Source organism: Furipterus horrens, unplaced genomic scaffold, assembly GCF_987537825.1.
Source record: "Furipterus horrens unplaced genomic scaffold, mFurHor1.1.pri manual_scaffold_12, whole genome shotgun sequence".
Classification (NCBI taxonomy): Eukaryota; Metazoa; Chordata; class Mammalia; order Chiroptera; family Furipteridae; genus Furipterus; species Furipterus horrens.
Genome location: NW_028327182.1, coordinates 58,458,905 through 58,483,400, shown reverse-complemented (window position 1 = coordinate 58,483,400; position 24,496 = coordinate 58,458,905). Strand labels below are relative to the sequence as shown.

Genomic DNA, 24,496 nt, shown 5'->3' with positions numbered 1-24,496 from the left:
ATTATATTTTGGCTAGTAGCCGGCTTTGTCTATGCATAGTATATAAGCGGCAGCAAATGATGAGAGCCCGTGGTTAGCAGCTGGCTGGTGGTTCAATGCATACCCGCGGCAGAGAGCAAGTGTGAATGCTGTAATATCTGCAATAAAGGAATGTCAAAGAGTCCAACCTTGCCTTGCACATTCTTCCAATTACCTTGGTTCTGTGACAGCCTGTAATTTTCTTTCTTTGTTGTGTCTTTACATGGTTTTGTAATTAGAATAATACTGGCTTCATAAAAAGTTTGGTAGTCCTCCTTCTTCTTGAATTTTTTGGAATAGTTTGAGGGTGGGTGTTAGTTCTTCTTTGACAGACTGGTAAAATTTGTCTGTGAAGCCATCTGATCCAGGGCTTTTGTGTGCTGGGAGTTTTCTAATTATTGCTTTAATTTCACTAGTTGTTATCAGTCTATTCAGGTTTTCTGATTCTTCTTGATTCCGTTTTAGAGGATTGTATGTTTCTAAAAATTTATACACTTTGCCCTGCTTGTCCTATTTCTTGGTGTAGTTATTCATAGTAATTGTTTAGTCTTTTGGCTTTCTGTGTTATCAGTGTTACTTCTCCTCTTTCATTTATAATTTTATTTATTTGGGGCCTCTCTCTCATTTTCTTGATGACTCTGGTTAAAGGTTTTTCATTTAAAAGAACCAGTTTCTGGTTTTGTTTATTTTATTTTTTTCATTGTTTCTTTAGTCTCTGTGTCATTTATTTCTGCTCTGATATTGACTATTTCCTTCTTTCTACTCTCTCTGGGCTTTATTTGTTGTTGTTTTTCTAGTTCTTTTGGGCTTAGGTTGTTTATTTAAGATTTTTCTGTCTTCTTTAGGTAGGCCTGTAATGCTATAAAATCCCCTCTCAGGACTTTTTTTTGCTGTGTCCCACAGGTTTTGGGGTTGTTGTGTGTTTATTTTCATTTGTTCCCAGACACTTCTTGATCCCATTTTAAATCCATTAATTATTTAGACATGGTATTTAGCCTCCATGTATCTGAATTTTTTAGGATGTTTTTGTTTGTTTGTTTGCTTCTTTCTTTCTTTCTTTTTTGAGGTTGGATTCTAGTTTCAGGTCATTTTGATCTGAGAAAATTCTTGATATGAGTTCAACTGTCTTGAATTTGTTAAAGCTTAGTTTGTGTCCTAGTATTACGTAGCATCTAGAAATGAGTGGCCAGAGGGGAATAAAGGCAGAGCCCTCACCATTAAAATCTAACAAAGAACTTAATGCAGGAGGCTAAAAGCAAAGGAAGACTTGTCTCACCTGTTGACCAGTAGTCTTGATTCTGGTTCAATAAGGCTGCTGGCATTCTGAACAAGAAGCAAAACTATGATAGTGCAGGGGGGTGGGGGGAGCCCTTGGAAGTCTGTGTGTATCATCTCCACTAGCTGGGAAAAGGTATACCTTGAGACTGTGTATTCATCCCAAGGCCTGGAAGGGAGAAGAGGAAGGGGACCACAGTTCCCAAAGAAAAGCCCATAAAACAACTTAGGTTAATTGCCTGCCTCCTGACACATATGCAAAATGAACAAATAGAGTTTAAAGCAAGATACAGACTTAGGCTAACAGACCCTGAACACATATCTACATTTGGGTAGTCACATCTCCCCAGGAGAGCTGGCACCAAATTTACCTGTCAATCAATATGTAAACTTTTTCACCCCATCACATAAACTATATAAGTCCACAAAACAAAGGACTGTGTCTCTTGCCCCTTTCTTGCCATATGGGCAAACCAGACCAACTGGCCTCTGGCCAACCAGGTACTGGCCACCTGGCCTCTGGCCATCCTGCTTTTGCCAACCTTTCTCTAGCCACACTTGCTTTTGCTCTCCTATTAGAATGTAGCACTAATAAACTTTGCTTGCATGCTAATATCCTTGCTGATCTGTAATTCTTTCCTGCATTGGCAAGAAGAACAGAGTTTCTGGAGGTTTCTCCCATAACACTACCATGTGGTCTATCTTTAAGAATGATCCATGAGCATTTGAGAAGAATGGTTATTTTACTTCTTTGGGTTACAATGTTCTATAGATATCAATTAAATTCATATGATCTAGTGAGTTGTTTAATGCTGCTATATCCTTGCTGACTTTTTGTCTGGAAGATCTGTCCATTGTTGACAGCAGGGTGTTAAAATCCCCTACCCTGACTGTGTTGCTTTTGATGATTTTCTTAAAGTGCTCCAAGATTTTCTTTATATATTTAAGTGCTTCTTTGTTGGGTGCATATGTTTACAAGGGTTATATCCTTTTGTTGGGCTGAATCCTTAAGTATTATGTAGTGACCTTTTTCTTTCATGATAGCCTTTGTTTTTAAGCCTATTTTGTCAGACAGAAGTGTTGCCCTCCCAGCTATTTTTGCTGTGTAAATTTGCATGGACTATTTTTCCACCCTTCATTTTCAGCCAGTGTAAATCTTTTGTTTTGACGTAGAGCTCTTGTAGACAGCATATATGCAGGTCATGTTTTCTTATATATTCAGTTACCCTACGTGTTTTGATTGGAGCATTTAATCCATTTACATGTAAGGTTATTATTGATAGGTAACTTATTCATTGCCATTTTTCTCTTCCTGTTTCTTCTCTCTCTCTATTTCTTCTTCTTAAAGCAGTCCCTTTAGCACCTCTTTCAATGCTTGTTAGGTGGAAATGTACGCCTTCAGCCTTTTTTTTCTTTTTTTTCTGGGAAGCTCTTTATTTCGCTTTTCATTTTAAATGAGAGCCTTGCTCGATAGAGTAGTCTCGGTTGCAGGGTTTTGCTTTCATTACTTGGAATATTTCATGTTAGTCTCTTCTGGCCTGTAGTGTTTCTGTTGAGAAATCAGCTGACAGCCTTATTGGAGCTCTCTTTTATGTAACTAACTGTTTCTCTTTTGCTACCTTCAAGATTCTTTGTTTTTAAATCTAACCATTTTAATTGTGATGTGCCTTGATATAGGCCTCTTTGGGGTCATCCTGATTGGGACTCTCTATGCTTCCTAAACTTGCATTTTCTGTTATTATTTCTTCCAACATGTTTTCTATTTCTTGCTCCCTTTCTTCAACTTCTGGTACCTCTATGATGCAAATATTGTTACATTTTATGTTGTCCCAAAGCTCCTTTAAATTCTCTGTGTTCTTTTTTAGTTTTTCATTTTGTTGCTCTGACTGAGCATTTTCCTTTTGTCTTGTCTATCAAATCACTGATTCAGTCCTCTGCTTTGTCTAGCCTGTTTTTAATTCCTTCCAGTGTATTCTTTATTTCAGATATTCTATTTTCCATTTCTATCTGGTTCTTATTCATACATCCTTTTTAATGCTGATGTAGTTCTCTTTAGTTTCCTTAAGCATCCTTATAATTATTAATTTGAACTTTATATATGATAATTTGCTTATCTCAATTTCATTTAGTTCTTTTGTTGTGGATTCCTCCTTATGTTTGGAGGTTTTTTTATTTCCCAATTTAGCTGTCTCTTTTTATTTGTTTCTATGTATTAAATATATTTTCTTTGACTTTCTGTCTTGTGGAATAGCGTTATGTGGTAGGAGTCCTGTGGTATCCAGTGGTGTAATCTGCTTGATCTCTTGATCTGGATTCTCTAGGAATTCTCTTTGTGTGGATTATGTGGACTCTCTTATTATATTTGGGACATGTTTATTGTTGGCCCATTTGTTGGCTACATCTACCTTCCAGCTGTTTGTCTGTGAGGTTTTACCCCGACCATGTCTTGAAGATTGTTGTGCAGATGTTGACAGTACAAAGCAAACTAACACACACCAAAAAACCCCAAAAACAACTGCCCCACCAACTACAACAGCAATATAAATGACAAAACAGAAAACAACAATAATAGTAGAAAGAGAGATAGAATAGTAGAAAAGGAGTAGAAAAAAAAATAGAATAAGAAAAGACCAAAGGGGAAAAAAGTGATAAAAGCGGAGAAAAAGGAGATAACTAATTCAACTATGACTTGAAAGAGGAAAACAGGAAAAAGGGACAAAGAAAGAGAAAGAATAACAAAAGTATGAAGAAGAAATGCAAAGGGAACAATGAGGTCATCAAAGGTAAGAGTGAAATAAGGATATGAAAGAAAAAACAGAGCAAAAAAGTAGAAGAAAAAAATAAGGCTATGAAAAAGAAAAATAAGTTAAATAATTAAAAGAACAAAGTAAGATTCATCTCAGAGGAGTTTCATGCTTGTCTGCTGGGTTCTCCCTTTGGATATGATTCTGATGAGTCTGAGGCTGGTGTAAACCAGTGTCGGGGGATGTCCACCTCTAGCCCTCAACAATCTGTTCAAAGCTACAAAGGATCCACAGTTCATGGCTGATTCCTCCAGGTCTGGCTGCACCCAGGATGAGCCAAGCTGTTCCATAAAGCTGGGTTTTATCAGCACTGGGTCCAGAGGTATGTCAGTAAACAACGCAAGTCACCACTATACCCACCTCTGTCTGTCTATGCATGCCAGTCTGCTGTCAGCCTTAGACTAGTTGTAGACCCAATTGTTTCTGAGAGAGCTTCTCGTGAGATAGGGGGGATGGAACTCATGGATTTCCCATGGCAGGTACTTTTCAGACTTCAAGAAAGATGGCAGTGTGTTCTCCCACCCCTACACCACAAGTCTGAGTCTGCTCGGGATTATTTCCCCATACTTGGCACAGTGGGTCTCCTATTAGGCCAATGGGTGGGGCCTCCAGAGTCCAGGTTTTGGGTCTGTAAGAGAGTAGGGGGGTGTTTTAATAGCTCTTCCAGGGGGGAAAGTGCCAGTCTGTTTCCTAGAAGAGTATACGATATGGCTGTACACTACAGCAAGTCTCTGACACCCCCTGACTTTGTGTATATTGCTGTCTCCTCAAAAGGAGTTAATGTGCAGGATGGAAGAAAACAAAGAATAAAAGAAAAAACCCCACACAAGACAAAACAAAAAACTGAATAAACCAAATAAGAGAAAAAAGATGCAGGGCAGGACAAGCAGGGTTACAGAGGGGGGATGGGGCAAGCGATATCCCACAAGGTAAGGTAATTGCTTTCCCCATGGGAGGGGCTTGCGCATCTCAAGCAAGATGGCTGCTACAGGATCCAGGTATATCTTGGCACAGAAAGCCCCACAGCTGCTCCCCAATATTTCTCCCCGGTGACTCCCACTTTAGATTCTCCTTACACAACTTCAGTCCTTGCTGCCTTCTCTTCACTGGGGCCTAGGGTGAGCAGTTGTAAACACATAACTTGTGCTTTGGCCCCTTCAAGAGTTAAAGAAAAAAATTGTGGCTTTGTCTTCAGTGGGTTTCGCCTTTCCCCAGTAGAGAAAAACCCTGTGGTCTTTCACTGCTGGATGCTGCATGATAAGCGGATGCCAGCACTGGTGCTCTTTGCTTGGGAGCCCTGTCTATGGACTTGGCTTCTCTCCTCTGAAGGGGCAGCTCCCACAGCCTTGCTTCCTACTCAGCCCTTTGGCCATGGGAATGGGGCCAGCCTCTTATCAACCCTGTCCTTCCTATCTGTCTCAAGGTTGTCAAAAGTCTCTTTTTTAGGTAGTCTTTGGTTTATTTTGGGTGACTGCTACCTTCTTTAGTTTTATTTTCAGTCTGTTTTGTGAGGATGTGCAAACTATCTTCCTACTCTGCTGACATCTTGCCCTCCTTTCAAGTTACAGACAAATTTAAAAGTAGAAAAAAAATTACAATTTCACCAACCTCACCATGTTAGTATTTTAAAGGTTTTCCCATTTGTCTGTATGCATACATACTTTCCCTATAGTTGAAGGTAGAGTGAACAAACAGTAGTGTGTTTGGCTTTTTCAACCTTAATTTATGTCATATGTGCACATACAAAATCCTCATATATCATCATAATGATTGTAAATTATCATATTAAGTTAAGGAAAAATAATTAATTTTCTATTATTGGATGAACAATTTGCCTACAACTTTTTGCTATTATAGGCATCAATGCATTAAGTGTCTTCATGTATATAGCATTTTACTTTTTGATTATTTTCTTTGGATAAATTTCTCTTGACTCTTAGAATTCTGTATGTAAGAAGGTATATATAAAGCATATGTAATATAATAACATAAAATATAACATAATATAGAATATAAAAATGCTATACTTATTTGGAGAGAGAGTATAATCATATATTCTGAACATGTATTTTATTTTACTAGAAAATAATTTTCAAAAATTTTTAAAGAATCACTTATTAATCAAGGAATCAAACAAAATCTGAGGAAGAATGCTCACCAAACTTCAGTGTTATAGGTGATTTAGAACTTGAAAGCAAATTTCATCTGAAACATGAGCAAATTTTGAGACTTTGACTAGAAGCTACATAAACTCTCCAGCTTTCAATTTTCTCATTAATAAAAAGAAATATCTAAATCCCCTGCTTGCTTTTTGGCTCTCTATTCATATACATTGTTATTTTATGACTACTAAATAGATGAATGCTATATGTGATGTCATTATAATAGATGTCAGGTAAACAATATACCCCCCCAAAAAAGACAGAATAAAAAACTATGTACATAAATTATGATAAAAGGACCAACCTAAATATGTGCTTTTGAGTTAAGTACAAATATGATTAGTTAAGGTGTTTTTATAAATTTAGCCTGGCAAATATCTGAGATTAGAAACCAGCAAAAGATGACAACATACTTTGCGCAAAGCCAGTTTCTCTATAAACTTGACATTCTGAAAGGACCCCAAAGAAGAAAAATCAGATATGCTCTTAGCTGGGATTGTCCTTAAGACAGATGAAGCTAATGAACTTGTGTCAAGGAAAGAAGATGAGATAGATGTTCTATGGGCCTCTGTCCCCCAGGTGCAAGAACATTTTGCCATCAGACAACTGGAATAAATCTTTGAGTGACTGGGAGGACAGATATGGAAAATATATTGGCAAGATGAACAGGTGACGAAGGCCCAACTCACAGACCACTTGAGAGGAGAGTTATTGCATGGTTAAAGTGTGTCTTGAACAAAGAGGAGCTGGATTCCAATGTCCATTCTACACTCACAGAATAGAACCACTCCAGACTATGTAAGTGAAAGCAAAATGTAAATTTTAGTCAAAGGCTCTCAAAACACAATTCACTGAAATATTGAGAATTATAACAAAGAGTATAGAACGTGAGGGATATTAAAATGATTTAATAGGAAATAGCTTAATTTTTTTCAAGAAATATGTGAAACTTGGTGTCAAACTTTATCATAAATTCCCCCACTATTCATTAGGTTCATCACCCTTCATCAAATTGTTGGGATACGGAGTAGAAGATCAAAGGCATGAGCTCCATTTTCACTAGTTAAGAAGTTAAAGAATTCAAATAATCCTTTATTTATGAACTACTAGAGGTTTTCTTAGCTCTAAATATCAATTTTTATGAGTCAAATTTTTAAAATTCTAAGGATGATTTTAAATTTGTTTGTTCCATAGAATGTCAGTTCTACCTCATCTTTCACCCATTCACTTATTTGTTTATTTACTTCCTGTGTAATAAACTTTATAGACCATCTACTATGTGCTAAGCAAAAGATTTACTCCCAGAAACCTCAGATTTACCCCATTAAATACCTGCTTAGAGGGATTATTGTTTTCTTCATAAATGCATTTATCCTTGGGCAGCCTGCAGCTTCTCCATTGGAACTTCAAGGGTGAAATGGAGAAAGAAAGTTTAGGATTACTATATAGCTTCTGACATTCAAAAGAGGATTGTACAGCAAGACAATCTACTTGAGAGCCAGGTTCTGTGAAGAGAGGATTTTCTAAATTCTAAGTTATCAATATCTGAGGCTCATGAATTTAATCCTGCTCTTTTATAGAAAGGGTTTCCCAGTAGCACAGGAAGGAGAAGTAAGTTAAAATCTCATTCTTTCAAGCTCTGAGGAATTCTGAGACAAGAAAAGCAAAGGAATGGGGTACCAGTGAAGGGAAGACAGAGAAAGTAGAACCATAAGACCACCCCTCTCAGGGTGCTGTTATACATAAAACTATCATCCCTGGCCTCCTTTCTGACTCAGTAGGCGCTTCTCTAGGAAACCTGGGCAGAAAATTAGTATCTACTGCAAATGACCAAGAAGCCCTAAGAACTGCAATAAGTTATGTCAGCTCCATTAAGTCAAATGGATTTCTGGACTCTGAAAGCAACCCCAATTATCCTATTTCCCTTTTCTCCAAAAACAGTAAAACCACCTACTAAATGTATAACTGCTGACCATGACCACAAATATAATCCTATATTGGAAGTCTGAGCTCCCAAAAGAAGGTGCTATAAACATTCCACATTCTTCTTTAGGGAAACAGTGTTCATCCAGGTGACTCAAATTTTGTCATATTATTCATCAGTTTAAAACGAAGTGAAATATTTAAAATTATCAAGAAATATGTGGTGTAATTAAATGGCAATCATGATGTAGGAAAGTGAGTGTGGAGACATGGCCCTTTTACCACAGTCTGTCTAATCTTAAAATCCCTTCAAATGTAACAATATGAATACCTTATATCTGCTTATATAAACTTTCTCAGGATGAGAAGGCAATGTGTGGGTTAATTTGGAAGCTATCATCTTTAGGAGGTAAGTTGTTGTGATGGGGAAGGTAAGGTGACGTAAGATGACGTAGGGAGACAGTCAGAAGGAGAAGTTGACCATCTGTTAACCTGGAAGAGGAAAATGTGGCTGCAAAGGAGACCAGAGCATTTTATTCACAACACTTAAGCAGAGACAGAGAACCAGACAGTTTCCTTAAAAACAAAATTCAAACACATTTAACTCACAATAATTTACATAGTTACAAGTTGGGGATATTAATGCTTACAAATTAGGGCATAAGTCATTAAAACCTTTTTAAAAACTCCATACTATTGACATATTAGTTAAATGGTTCACCCAGAAACCTAGAAAGATCTTACACATGCAATATGCTGGTATATCACTTATTAACAATGGAGTCAGTATGAAGTAGAAATTTTAGAGGTCTTTACTAAATATCATTAAATATCTTTGGCATTTGGGCACCACCGACACCGGGAACACTAAGGGATTCCCAGCCCACCAGCAGAAAAACTTATTTTTCAGTGATGATTTCTGTAATGACTAAGAAACCCTGTTCCCTCTTTGAAAATCCGTTAGACTAAAATCTGAAACAAGAAGATAAATAGAGCCAGAACTGTTGTATCTGGGTTGGCAGATATTTGTTAGCCTTGAAATATTTTATCAATACATTTATTTGCAACGTAACTCCTTCTCTGTACTCATTTATAACTTCTGACGCTTCTAAAGTGATCAAAACCCAAGGATACAAATCCCTCTCATTATTTAGACCCAGCCCAAAGGACCCCTCCTGCATGATTAACAACTTCTCACAGTGCATATGAACAGCAAATTACTCAACATTATTTTAATCAGTTTTGTCTTCGTTAATTTCAGGGTTGGACTCTTCCTTTTTGTGTAAGAGGACTCTGCATAGTAACTGCTCATTAAGTGTGTCTTTACTCAGAATGCTATACCAAAATACCATAGACTGGGTGGCTTACACATCACTTATTTCTCAAAGTTCTAGAGGCTAAAACATCTAAGAGGCAGATTTCGTTTTTAAGGAGGCCCCCCTTTCTTGCTTAGAAACAGCTGCCTCCATAGTCTTATGTGGCAGAGAAAGAGAGAGCTATCCTGTCTCTTCTTTTTTTCATAAGGGCATTTATACCATTGTGGGGGCCCTACCCTCATGACCTCTTGTAACACTATTCACCTCCCAAGGGTCACACCTCCAAATGCCATCATATTTGGAGTTTAGGGCTTCAACATATGAATTTAAGAGGGGGATCCTAAGCTTTCAGTCTATAACAAAATGCTAACTACTTGAATAAAAAACAATTACCCTTATTGCATACTCCCATCACTGCAACTAAGCTCTTGAGACAAAGGTTTAAATAAAAGAAAATTGTTTTTCACTTGTTCTAAAAGCTACCAATTCCCACCGTAAACCTTTACTCTCAATGGTTTCTATTTTTTCACTAATGAGTCGGGCAAACTAATTTTATTTTATCAGCATGCATCAGTATTTCAGTGTCCTTTGATGTCAGTGACTCCACCTCTACCAGTGTGAAAAAATAAATAAAAGTTCACTAACTTTCTTCATTAAGATTGGACCTTATCAAATGTTACACAAAAGCATGCTGTTTCTAACTTAATTTACATTTACACTTTTCAGAAAACAACGCTTTCTCTTTTTGCTACATATGTGACAATACAGACTTGCATTTACAAAGTATTACTCTACAAAATGTTACTCAAATGTGGTATTTCATTTAAAATATTATCTAATTTTGGCAATCTCTGTAATAGGTCACCTTACATTATTTCATTTAAGGATACTTTGAGATTATTCTCATTATTCCAATGAGAAATAGAAGAGGTGAGATAAGCTGTTCAGTGTTGCCCAGCCAATCAAAGACAGACAAGATTCTATCTATTCAATATTTTTATAGCCCTGAAGCCCATATATATTCAACTATACCATCTGTTTTTACATGTCACATACATAAGCATTGAAGGGGAACTAAAATATATTGGACATCTCATATATGCCATGTGTTTAATAGGTGAGAAAGGGTTCCATAAAAGTTTAATGGGTGGGAGTTGGGGAAAAAATCTCTCATGTCAAAGCTGTACAGTTTATGTCTCCAGAAAGGTAGTATTTGCTCCCTACTTTGGAACATGATTTTTACTTATTTGTTTGTTTAACATCTCTAATCTCATTGATTACCCACAAAAATCTTGTAAGAAATCCATTGTTATTGCTATTGTCAGAACACAATAATGCTTATCTCAAGAAGTTGTAGTGGGAATACTATGAATAATATATAGCATAACTAACACAATGCCTAGACACATGATGTATGTTCAGTAAGTAGCATGTTTATTAAAAGGTCCCCAGTCTTCAGTTTATAGACTAGGAAACTCATCTGGCAGGTTCAGTAACTAAGACTGGATATATTTCTATGAGCTCCCCACATTCATCTCCTTGAAGAATATACAAATTCCTTACTTTAGGCAGGTGTTTTGCCAATATACATATAGATGAGCATTCAATTACCTGAGGTACTGGTTAAATAGACAGATCTATGAAATGCTTCTCCAGAAGTGGGGCTTAGGAAACTGACAACACAAAAATACCACAGTTGATTCTTACGATCAGCCAAGATTGGAAAACATAAGTGAAGTAATTAAAATATATATAAATATTTATTTAAAAATTATGTTTTTGCAAATATAATTGCCAATTTCATCTATCTTTTCACTACCAACTTATTAATAATTACAACCATATTTTTAAATCATCCTAATTTTCTCCTTTTAGTGAAGTTGATATAAAATTCCAATATGGGCTTTCTATTTTAACAGAAGAGTTGGTAATATGACAGGTGTGGTATTATTTTGGGTCATAGTACAAGAAGAAGCTGTTATCAACAGGCTCCACATAATTCTTTATGTTCCTCAAATGTCTTGCAGCAACTGACCTGACATAGCTTGAAATTAGCTTGATCTATTTGACAGGATCATAACTCCAGCCTTGGAGTTATTTCACATTTCTCTTGTGAACTTTAATGTGCTCAAATAATACAATAAAGTTGGGCATTTCTACTTAATATAGATACAATAAAAGATATGAGATAGGTTAGTAAAATCACTGGGAGTACCTGAAAGCATTAAGATAAGTTCAAGGTTTATGAAGACATATTATAAAGAAAATTTCATTATAAAATAATGACCTTAAGAATGTCGTCGTCGTCGGCAGCCGTCCGTCTCGAGAGACGATGGTGTAGCTTCTTAAGAGTCTATCTGCACCGCCGAGAATGGCTGTGCAGTCCAACTCGGGAGTGACACGGTATCTGTCTCCTCCCGTGTTGAATCGACATCTTGTGATGACGCTGGAGTGTCCTCTCCAGTGAAGCTGAAGCTACAGAGCCTGGGCAGGGTGATATGGAGGGTCTGCTGTTGCCCATGCAGCAGACCCCCCCTCTCTTCGCAGCTGAAGGGTCCAAGGGAAAGACGGAGTCAATACAGCTTGGCTTCAGGTGCGCCGCAGGAGTTGCCGGTGTTGACTACAACGTCAAACCGCCTTAGGGACTGGGGCTCCGGATTTTCTGTCGGGGTTTACTCCCTTAGCCTTTCCCCTGAAGAGGTATGCCGCAAGGCAGCGGAGGTTTTTTGGAGTCAGAGTTTTCCTTCTCTGACCTTAAGAATGTAGTTAAGTAATAATTTACATATTTCTAGATTTGTTTCCCATTTGATGCAATTTAGAAAGCATTAAAAGAAGAGCTGACACTTGAAATCTACAAGATAGTCAAGTTTTTTGTGCACAACTAACCTAAGTATAATGTGGAATATTGGATGTGCTTACATCCCTTATAGTGCTAAGTAAACATGCACTGATTGAATAAATGAATAGTAATATAGCCACAGAGAAGAGAAATTAACATGAATGATTTATTATTATTTTATAATATTAAACATGACATTTAAATAGTTTATGACATTTTAAAGCTGCAAGCAGTCTAGTCTATTAAAATATGAAACCCATGATGCATATCTGCATTATTTACCATTTTCCCCTACTTCTAAGATAGTCTTTGTTATCCCAGTAATCTAATCTTCTGTTTTTCTCTATGATCTCATCCCTGGTTTTTGCCTTCTTTGCAGTCACATGCTTCTCACCTATTTCTTTTAAAGAGATTTGTAGTTACCATTTCTAGTCCTCTTTATTTCTTTGTGTAGATCTAGATCTCTATTTGGTATTAAACACTCAATTTGAGGTGAAACACTGGACAGGGTGCTGTGATAATAGGTATCTAAAGCTGCCACTGGCTACCATCTGAATCCTGGACATGGGGCTATCCCAGGGGTAGAAGAGCCCAAATTTACATGCTGGTAGCATCCTTTGAGCCCTAAATTGAGTTTCACCCAGAGATAGATTCAATCTTAACCCACTGATGCTCAAATTTTACTATGCATCAGAACAACCAAGAGAGCTTGCTCAAGCAGATGACTGAGCCCCACAGTCAGACTTGCTGGTTCAGTAGATCTAGTTTAGGGCCTCAGAATTTGCATTTCTAACAAGTCCCCAATTAATGCTGGCTCAGGAAGCACATTTTGGAAACCACCCTAAATATTTCAATTAAGTGGGCCAGTAAATAGTAATTTTTTTCTTAAGCACTTGAGTTGGGTTTTCTATTACTTGGACCCAAAATAATTGTCCTACCAAAAACACTTGAGTATCTGAAAGACACCTAGCCACACACCCCTCCCCCCACCAATATAAGCCTGAATTACTCCACCTGATTTAGTGTTTATATATTTAAAGCATGTATGAAGGGAAGTCATGAGGAAATTATTACGTAGAAGTGAAATATTTCACAGTATATTTAGGGTGTTTACCTATTTTGTGATATATTAGAATCAAGTTTTATAACATCTTATAATGAAATATTGGAGAGACACAAAAAACTAATAGATTTCTTTTCCATAGAAAATAAAAATTTCTGATATTTTCATAAAAATTTCATTACTGATAACTTTAAATTGAAGATATTTTTACACAATGAATGTAATTAAGGCAGAACTTTGGGTACAGTAAAAATAACACTATACTCAAGAGTTCTAACCAGTGTTTGCTTAACATACAACCTACAACTTCATTTTCATTCATCTTTTACAATTTTAATGAGTCAGTGTCCTAGAGGCCCACAAATAAAACTACATATTTGAATAACTCTAGAAATTTATCATAATGTGATATTTGAGAGAAAATTAGTTGAGCTCAGGAGATGTAACTTCTTAAATTCTTCTCAGTTTCTAGTATATGCTCATTATGTGATAAATTGACAACCTTTAGGAATTGATGTAGTCTTTGGCCATGACTTACCACTTTCAGAGGGCTGTGTAATGAACAACTACTCTTCATCCCTTTCCTTCAAAAATATTGCCCTCTGAGTCAAGGAATGTGTATAAATCACTCATGGACATGGACAACGGGGAGGGATATGATAGTGGGAGAAGGAGCAGGCTGAGTGGGGGGGAGCAATGGGGGGAAAATGGGAAAACTGTAATTGAAAAACCAAAAAATTAAATTAAAAAAAATATATATTACCCTCTCAATTTCTAACCCCACTCTCTCAAGTGAGAGAAATTTGAATAAGGAAAGGTACTGGTACTTAGCACCAGAGCAGAGCAAGGGTTCTCTATACATGAAAGGATATAATCCTTTACCTTCTAATCAGGAATAGGGCCAGGTGTCTCCTGGTGGAAAGTTGCAAGACTCAGACTATTTGAAAACCAGTATGACCATAAAAGTTTACATTTCCTCACCAATACCATTTCCCAATGCTGTCACTTCTACCATATAACAAAGGAATTAGCATCATTCTCTCACTTTCTTCCTATGGTCAACAATAGCATTCAAAATATTATTAGTTTTCACTCTTGGCTATTAACATAGCTTTCTAATTGTCCTCTCCATTTAAAGATTTCACTGGGGAAAACAATTTTAGTTGAATTAGATCTGATGCTTGTTTTTCACTGACGTTTTGCATCTGAATCCAAAAAAGACCCCAGTTTTTCTCTATCACTTCAACTCTTTAAGGTACAGAATACCATCCCTTTGTCCCAAAAATCATACAAAATGTACATACAAAGGAAAATAAAGAAAATAATTACCTGAATATACTGTTTATATAGAATTATTTTATTCATCTAAAGGCTATATATATATATATATATATATATATATATATATATAGTAAGACAAATTGTGTACAATAGTAAAGTTCTGCTACCAAACATACATATTAAGGTATTTTATCTTTTCAAACAACAAGCTAGGAAATGCCAAAAGGAGGTACTTGAAACAATCTCCTTCAGCTGGCAAAGCTTTCACAAATTGCTTCATGAGATCCAGTTTTATGTGCAGAGGTGGGAATAGAATGTTTTGTCTGTCAACAAGTCGCAAATGGAGAATGTTTAGATTACCAGGTTTGAAGTCAGATCTTGGAGGCCATTTGACTACACCCAGTGCTTCTCACAAGCTATTCTGTCCCACATACACAGAAAAAAAGGACACTTGGTGTATCCGTGTTGCTGACCAAGAAGGAAGCATACCATTTGAAGGTCAACACAGATGATCCAATTGTGCTTGTGATATTGCAACAGATCAATGACTCTCTTTATGTCTTCATACTCTTCACAAAAACAAACTGAATGGCCAATTGGGACTGCACCAAATAAATTGCCATTGTGGAGGAGGACACACTTCAAGCTCTGCTATGAGCTATCAATGAACAATTGTCATTCAGTTGCGTTATAGATTGGAATTCCCAATTCCTCCATTAAACCATGTATGTTATGGCAATACACAAAGCCACTGTTACTTCAAAAGTACTGCAGAAATGCACTTTCTCTTGATCAAAAGTAGGATGCCTTTGCTCCTTTTTCAAGCAAGTTTTTCTCATGCAGTCTTGATGATAGGAGTTCTGAAGCCTTTTTGGATGGTCTTAAATCTCATGTCAAATCATTCAACTCATGCTGATCAAATCCCTTATGAACTAAGTCATCTTCAATTTCAAAATCCTCATCCTTGCTGTCACTTAGTTCTTCACCATACTTCTGTTTTTCGAAAGAGGGTAGTACAATGAAAACTGGCACTGGGATTTCAGCTGAATGAGGTGCTGGGCGTACAGCTGACAGTAGACTAAGGTACTCTATTTTCCATTTATTTTTCTTGTTATATCCTCACGTTTTCACTATACAAAAGTAACAGTCACTTGAATAATCTCTGGGCTCTCACCAAACCATAGGTATACCAAATGGCAATTTATCACGTGTCCCCTCCATCCACATCTATAAACTCTCGACACAGTGCTTGCATACCTTGTGAGGGGCCCAAGACTTATCTTGATCACCAAGTTTTACTTTAAAATATGCAGGATTGGCTTGCCTGACAAATGCACTGATGTTTGTCCTTTGACTGGGAATGGTGAAACTGCCACAGATATAACACAACAAATCAGGGTTGTTTAGAAGCTTACAATGAGAAATAGCAGAGGCAGACATAATCTGAAGCAAAGGAAATAAGTGCATATGCAAATAAAAAAATAAATTCTGCTAACTCTTTGTATACAGACAAAAACGCAGGCTACACTTCAGAATATTATTCACTATATAGAGTGGCACACAACCTCTCACCACACTGTCTCGTGTGTCACTGAATAGCCTAGACAAGTATGAATCAGTCGCCGGTCTCCAAGGTTGTCCCCCACCCCTCCTCACTCTAGGGAGGTTTGCTCTCAGCCACTAAGAGAGCACCAGTGCTTCCCTTGACCCAGGCTTGATCCAGGCTTGATCCAGCCTAGAGTGGTCACATTAAGATAAGCTGTATAGAAAAAACTTGACGTGATAGAAAACTAACGACATTTTTCAAATCAGCCTTCCTATTTAAGTCTAAAACAGCTGAAAAATCAAACTCAACAGGAATTATGTTAAAAATTATTCCCTGAGTTTTTATTAGTCTCATTTGATACTATTATTGTTCCTATTTTGTAGGTAAGGAAACAGAAGTTGTGAGTGTTAGAATAAATAGCTCCATGGTTCACATTGAGCCTAGGCAACTGCTGGGCTATACGACACTTTTCTCAGTCTGTACCATAATCCTGGTGTTTCTTATAAGAATTAGTGTGGGAAAGATTAAGGCCAGGAAAATTAGGTCGTGAAGATAAACTTTGAAAAGAAGGGAAAGACTCAGTACTTGCATCCTGAATGGAGTTTAAGAACAGCCAGGTATAATAGAGTTGCAACCTCTCTCCGTCACCTTTCACATACCATGGCATTCCTCTTGTACTTTATAGGAGATCAGCTATAGTAGAAAGAATAAAGGCCACAAAGAGGTCCATATCCTGTTCACAGCTTCTGTAAATATATTCCCTTACATGGCTAAGGAGACTTTGCTGATGTGGTAGAGATTGCAGATCTTCAAATGGGAAGATCATACTGGATTATCTTGTTGGGCCACTTTTAATCACAAGTCCTTAAAGTTGGAGCACTTTTCCAAGCTGTGGTGAGAGAGAATGTGACAATGGAAGAAGCTCACAGAGATGGCATCATGAGAGAGATCTGACACCTTATTGCTGGTTCTCAGATTTAAGAGTATATATGCAAAGGACTCAAGAGAGTCATCTAAGAGATCAAAGAGATCCCAGCTATTAGCCAACAAGGAAACAAAAACCTCAGTCCTATAGCCACATAAAACTAAATTCTCTCAACATTGAATTATCATGAAATGGATTTTCTCTGAGAATCTTCATAAAAGGAACAGAGCTTGCCTACACCTTAGCCTTGGGAGACCCCCATTGAATATCTGACATACAAAACTATTAGAAAATATGTTTGTGTTGTTTAAGCCACATGGTTTGTGGTAATTATAGCAGCACTAAGAAACTAATAAAATAGCAGGAGATGGAATTTAGGAGAATGCTTTGTCTTCATAACTCCTCAGACAAGGAATTTTTCAGACAAAGAATCATATCTGGGAACTCTCTTTCTATGGCATTGATCACCTAACCTCAAACGCTGAGATTCATTAGTCAAAGATCATATTTAACAATCTGTGCGTTAGGTCCAGAGAGCTGCATAACATTTTGTGAGGGTTATGATACCCAGAGACAAGACATGGGATGCCAGTTTTAGCATCATATCTGAAAATATGTTGAAGAACTTTGAGAAGCCTATGAAGAGAGTTTACAGTTTGCAAATATAAAATTTGTCACACAAATAATTTTGCTCCCATGTGTTCCCCTTTCCAGGGAAATTTTACTTAAAAATATAACTTCTAAATTTGTCATACTGACACTATTTGATTGAAGTACCATCATATCATAAATACACTCCTCTAGAATATAAAGGTGTGGGAATGACCTGGCCCAGGGGCAACATATTTTGATTTCTATGGTTGGACTTCAGAGTGGTGTCCAGATCGTCGTCGGCAGCCGTCCGTCTCGAGAGACGATGGTGTAGCTTCTTAAGAGTCTATCTGCACCGCCGAGAATGGCTGTGCAGTCCGACTCGGGAGTGACATCGTATCTGTCTCCTCCCGTGTTGAATCGACATCTTGCGATGACGCTGAAGCTACAGAGCCTGGGCAGGGTGATATGGAGGGTCTGCTGTTGCCCATGCAGCAGACCCCCCCTCTCTTCGCAGCTGAAGGGTCCAAGGGAAAGACGGAGTCAATACAGCTTGGCTTCAGGTGCGCCGCAGGAGTTGCCGGTGTTGACTACAACGTCAAACCGCCTTAGGGACTCCGGCTCCAGATTTTCTGTCAGGGTTTACTCCCTTAGCCTTTCCCCTGAAGAGGTATGCCGCAAGGCAGCGGAGGTTTTTTGGAGTCAGAGTTTTCCTTCTCTGATGTACCCTGACTGGAAGATCGAACCAGCGACACTTAGCTCGCAGGCCGACGCTCAATCCACTGAGCTAAACCAGCCAGGGCCAGGTGTCCAGATAAAGCAGTATTAATTTAGAGAAAGTGATGTGCAGGTCTGGCACGCTTTTGAGGATGAAAACTTTTAAATTTTATGTGTCATTAGGGGTAAGACAAGATACATTTATCCAAAATGGATGACTCTTGGGGAGTACAGAACAAGAGGTTTGCATGAAGTGGGTGAGTAAGCTTAGTCACGGGGGACAGCTGAATGTGTTCTCCAGAACTGCAGATGTGAAGACCAAGATAAAAACACATGAAAGGAGGCAATCAAAGTCTGTCTGTTCAACACATTCCTTTACTGAAGAAGGTATTAAAGAACAGGTTTTAACAGTGTTTAAAATTCATCATAATTCTAACTTTATTTTCTCTGTGTTGAACTATAAGTGGCATCTAAACTGAGTTCCTCCTCATCAAGCGTCTACCTCAATCTGCTGTGCCATTGGACACCACATTATTTTTCATGAGTCTGAGCACTAACCCTGTTTCCCATTTTCACACACTTCATTGCTCTATATGATGTTTAACTGAGTGGAAACTTCACATCCAGGTTCAAAGTCCACCACAATATGTCAATCTGTGACTCTCAAATACTTTCTACCACTTTCCTCACAGCCCTAAGATCCAGCCAAGCCAAACTTAGAATGCCTCACTATTTCCCAAACACACCCACATGTTTTTTCTGCCTCCAAACCTTTGCTCAAACTTTTCTTCACTCAAAATTCCAACAGTTCGCTCTCTGGAGTAAAAACTTCCCTGAACTTAAAAGTGTGTGTGCTACCACATTCTCAAGTATTTTAACTATAATACCACACTATTTAGTTTCTGCCTTAAAGGAAACTTTAGAGAATTTTCTAGAAATTATGTTTTGCATTTTAGGTATTTGATATTTCTCTTGACCTCTCAGTGGGAAGCTCTCCTCACCTTTATATCCCCTTCAACAACAAATATAAATGTTTGTTAAATTAAATTTAGATTGCTCTTCCTTATTATATGTATATATTTATACATATAAATATATATGTAGTATATATATAAAGCGATTAGATGAGATTTTTTAAGAAACCAGTATTTTGTTTAAATGAAATCATAGCTGTTCAGGATGTTTCCAGGAATGCCTTGAAATATTAACTGAAAGTTTGTTTTTATGTAACCAAACATTTTACTATTCTCCAAGATTATTTCAGCAAAATTAGGTTAGTCCTTATTAGCACATAAGACCCACAGGAACAATCACTGGGGCAGATTTTATGCTATTGAAGTTTAAGGAAGATGCGTGTGACACAAACAAGTGGCCACTGGAAGAAATAGACCACTTTTGATCTTGTAAATGTAATCACTTTCAACTAGCTCAACTAAAATAAGTATGTTTCTTGTGAGTCACAGTATTAGAATCTCCATGGACCTAAATTTAAAAGGGCATGGTGTATGTAATACAGCTGCTCTGAGGCTGGGCCAAAATAGCTGTCCTTGTTTGACTCTGAGCTTCGGATCAATAACAGGCCCAGACTACACTAAGAAAACAAAATTGTTTTTTACTGAGTCATTTGCCCAACAAACACAAAGCCAGACTATCTCTCTACCTATCTATCTATTGTATCTGCTTATCTAATCTATTTGTCTATCTATCTATTCATCCATCTATCCACACTAGCTCACCTTTTATGCATTGCTATAATAATACTGTTATATGTATATACACATTTTAACATATATTGAACACTGGCTTTGTGCAAAACACTCTTTTAAGTGTTTTTACATATGGTAAACTTCATAACAATTCTGTAATGTAAGTATTGTTATTATCCCATTTTACAGATGATGAAATAGAATTTAACTGACTGCTTGAGTTCCCACAGTTAATTTAAACCCTGGAAAGTTTCCTCCAGAGGCCAAAATCTTTACCACTGTATGATACACTACCTGAGCAGAACTTTGTTTATCACAAAGGTTGCAAATGTCTCTGCAAGCTATTCTATTTCTAGAAAGTACCTACAGGGGATTATCTTAGAGGTTAAGGCCCTGGTACCCATAAAAACATAAAAGACAACCTGCTATGTTTGTATATTGCTAGCTATAATATTAGAACTACTTGTTGAAGATGAAATTGAGAAGCTAAATTTAAAGCACAGAACAAGCAGGCAAGCTGGCAAAGTAGCATGATGGGCTGTGTGTAAGGATTTCCTCATTGTCCAGAGAAACACAGAGCATCAGGCAAACATAGTCACAACATTTGCAGGGACAGATTCTGCCCCAGGCCCTGTAGCACAGGCCTCAAAGGGCTGTCAGTCAGAGTAATGAGAATGGAAAATGAACACATTTATTTCATTTGGCTTTGAAATAAAGAGAAGCGGTTTGCCTTCTACAGGAACACACACACAAGCAAACAAAACTTTGGGTGACTCAGTGTATTTTGTATCAGGGAGGAAGGAATGCAATGACTAAGATGGTATGGGTAAACAACAAATTACTTTCCATGGGAGATAAACAAGAGCACTATCTACCACCGCATTCCCTCTGCATAATTTTAAAGAAAGGAATAAAAGAATCTTCTTCAATAGGGGAGTTTTATCTAATGACCCCCATAACTAGTTTCAGTTGAAGACTAGATCTTATTTCTTGTTTTCTAATGAAAGAACAATACAAAATGCCCTTTAAAAATGTATTCAGAACTCACGATATTGAAGAGGCCTTGCCAGAGGCAATAAAATCCAGAGAAGCTAAGTAGAAGTTGAATTTGAATGAAATGTTAAAAAATACTTAACTTTCATCCCAAAGGACTCTTCTTAATAATACTAAAGCTTAAGGGACTGATGAGGTTAAAATAACACATTGTGGTATTCACTATTTTTAAAGGGTTGAGCTGCAGTCTTTACAGGATAAACAAACCACATAGAAGCACCTGTGCTCTTCTGAATTACTTACATGACTATTTTTTCCACTGCCAAACAGTCTGTATATTAAGTATTCCCTTTATGCTCTTCTAAGCCCAGATGCCAAGAAAAAAAAAAAGACATTTTGTTATAAATTCATTCTTGACCTCTGTATGTTAGTGTTGGACTCTTTATTCTTAGCTACATTGTGGGTAAATGAGTTGTGGTTTTTTTCCTACAAATATGCCAAACCTTGACTGGAATACTCTGTATTGTCCTTTTACTAACAAGTGCCTGATTCACTTACAATGACCTAATTGAGGTTCTTGGCCTTAAGTAAATGGCATATTTAAGTGAAACTGGTAGCAGTGGTGGTGGCGGGGTGGGGGTGGGTGTTTCTCTATGAAGAAATACCTCGACCCTTTCCAAACTCATGGCCCAAATCACTCCTTAAAAATGAGCAAGGAAATGAATTTATTTTTGCTCCACCCTTACAAAATAGCAAGTTCCACCACAGCTAAAAATTTCAAGCAGTTAAAACAACACAAATGAGATTGCCTCTAAATAAATATGGACCTACTTATTTTTCCTTGTCACAGTTGCTGATATGCACGTATATCTGTGAACTGTATCCTAAATATAAGAGGGCAAATCAGAGTTCAAGGATACAACATGCCCCCTTAGAGTTTAGGAAAATATTCTCCTGTATTGGCTTAGTAAAAATAAAACACAGGCTTGTGTTCTGCAAATATAATGATTAACGTTAGTGTTTGGGGTAGAGGAATGAAGCAAAATAATTCCATTTGTGAGGAAGTTGAGAAATTTAGTCTGTAATAAGAAACTAAAATACAGGCAAGTGAGACTTACAATTAAATGATAAATTATACAAATATTTCCACTTAAGTTTGAACCCTAGGATGGAAGAAAGTGTTATGATGCATGATTCCATAATTGACTTAGCAAAAAAATACAGTCGAGGATGACAGTAACTCCCTTGATGGCTAAGTGAGCAAGAGGTCTGTCCTTACCCTCCTCTCCCTGGGGGGAAATGGCAGAAACCCCAGAAGGAAGTGTTTCCTGGCTCCCTCAGGTGCTGGTGTGTCACGGAGAGGAGATGGCATCCTCCCTTACCTGCACAGGTCCTCCCGTCGTATGTCTCGCACACCCACTCGTGGCATTCACACAAGGGCCCGAAGTACACGCCTGGCTCGTTCACGTGGCAGATGCAGACCCCGCAGTCACACCGGCCCCGACCGTGGCACAGATTAACCCCTGGGGGCTGCCCAGGCACCCGACACCGGTGCTCCGATTCTGTCTGGGACAGCCTGCACATGGCACCTGACCCACTTCTGCATGGGGCGACAAAACACAGCAGGGCCATGGTCAAACACACACTGCCTCTAGTGCGCTGAGCCCATGTTTCCTCCCAGATGGAGACACAAAATTCCTGAAGCTTCACATTCCTCTGGGTGGCCAAGGTCCCTCTAGAAGAGTTGTCTTATCCCAAGCAAGCAGCACCACCCACTGGCTATCACCTGAGAACTGACCATGACCCAAGTTTTCTAAGTGAGGACCGTCTCACCTAAGAATAAGACCATCTTCCACTTGGACAGAGGTGATACAAATACAGTCCTTCCCCTTGGAAGTTTGTCCCTAAATTTTATATGCACATTTAGATTAAACACAAATTAATCCAAAATATGACACTTTCCTAACTTTTTAGTTCTCTTTGAAAAGTCCCATTACTATCTGACAGCCAGGGGCAACTATTTTATGAAAAAAAAGACATGAATATATAGAAAGAGCTCTACATGTTATGATAGCACAGAGCATAATGTTTTCTTAAGTTGCATTAGGAAGTGTTTATATACTACACTTTTTAAGAGTTTAGCTTTGCAATGTGCCTTAAAGTCTCATACAGAATGTAATATAAAATGTACTAGAGACCCACAAAATAATTCAGTTTATAGGATATGAAAACTTATAGATACAGATAGAACTACCTTTAACTCATGTCAGAAATTCCTCCTGGGCTGGGTAGCTTAGTTGGTTAGAGCATCATCCTGCTATGCCGAAGTTGTGGGTTCGATGACTGGTCAGGGCACAGACCAGTGTCAACCAATGAAGGTATGAATAAGTGAAACAACAAATCTCTCTCTCTCTCTCTCTCTCTCTCCCCCCCACCCCACAACTCAATAAATTTAAAAAAATTTAAAAAAAAATTCCTCCTGATATTTTTTGGCATAGGAGGAAATTATTTATTTACTCAGTGATTTTATTTTTCTGAAGTACAAGCAAAAGGACAGTGGAGAAGCAACACACAATACAGATATAAGGAAAGGAATGGGAACAGGTTGAAAACAGTTTATCCTGTGTCCAACTCTGTTAACTGCTGTTGACTTACGGCAGCCGTGCTGCAAGCTTGAGCCCTGCCACACAAAGCAGGGCAGGTCTGTGTTAAAGAATAACAAACCAAACTTACCTCAGAGATGGCAAGAAGCTTTGAGGAACAGCTGACAGCCCCACAAAGAGGAGAAATGACGCTAGCAGCAAGAAGTTCCTGAAGCCTGCGGGATGCAGCATGCTGAGCTCCCACGCTGTGGAGGCCAGTGGAGCTTCTGCAAGGTGGGGTTCACAGTGGGAGCCTGTAGGAGAGTGAGGTGCCACCAGCAGATGGCTGGGCAGAAGGACCCACAGACACTCAGGCACTCGGGTCCGGGAAGGAGCTGCAAGTGCCTTGATGAGCTGCCTGAGAAGATTTGGGCAGCAGCACTGCTCTGGGCGGGGTGCTTGTGCCAAACCCCTCAAGTGGAGAGTCTAGGCAGGAAAGTAATTAGAAACAGTTGTGCAAGCAGATGGTTTATTTTGACATTAGAAAAGAAATGTCCTGTTCACAGGCCCCAGAAATATTTGACAAGGGAATATTTGGGCTGGCTGATATTGAAGGGACAGATAAACTCCAAGATGTGAGGTTAAGGGGGAGGCTAATGATGTCAGCATGTGAGCGTGAGTTATTCACCACATGCGTTTTAAGAAGATGCACTATTTGGGGCATGAGTTGTGAGGAGCAAGCAAAATTACCAAAC

General features: G+C 38.1%; 1 protein-coding gene across 2 annotated transcripts in view; it reads right to left on the bottom strand.

The window, feature by feature from the left end:
- Positions 1-24,192, bottom strand: part of ITGBL1 (integrin subunit beta like 1) — a 284,324-nt gene extending 260,132 nt beyond the window's left edge. For both annotated transcript variants that reach the window (XM_090258003.1, XM_090258004.1), the window contains exons 1-2: positions 23,893-24,192; positions 22,542-22,759 (exon numbers count right to left, since the gene is read on the bottom strand). In XM_090258003.1, the coding sequence (XP_090114129.1) occupies positions 22,542-22,759; positions 23,893-23,993 (319 nt within the window). In that variant the 5' untranslated portion in view covers positions 23,994-24,192. The remainder of the gene's footprint in view (positions 1-22,541; positions 22,760-23,892) is intronic.
- Between the last annotated feature and the right edge of the window lie 304 nt (positions 24,193-24,496).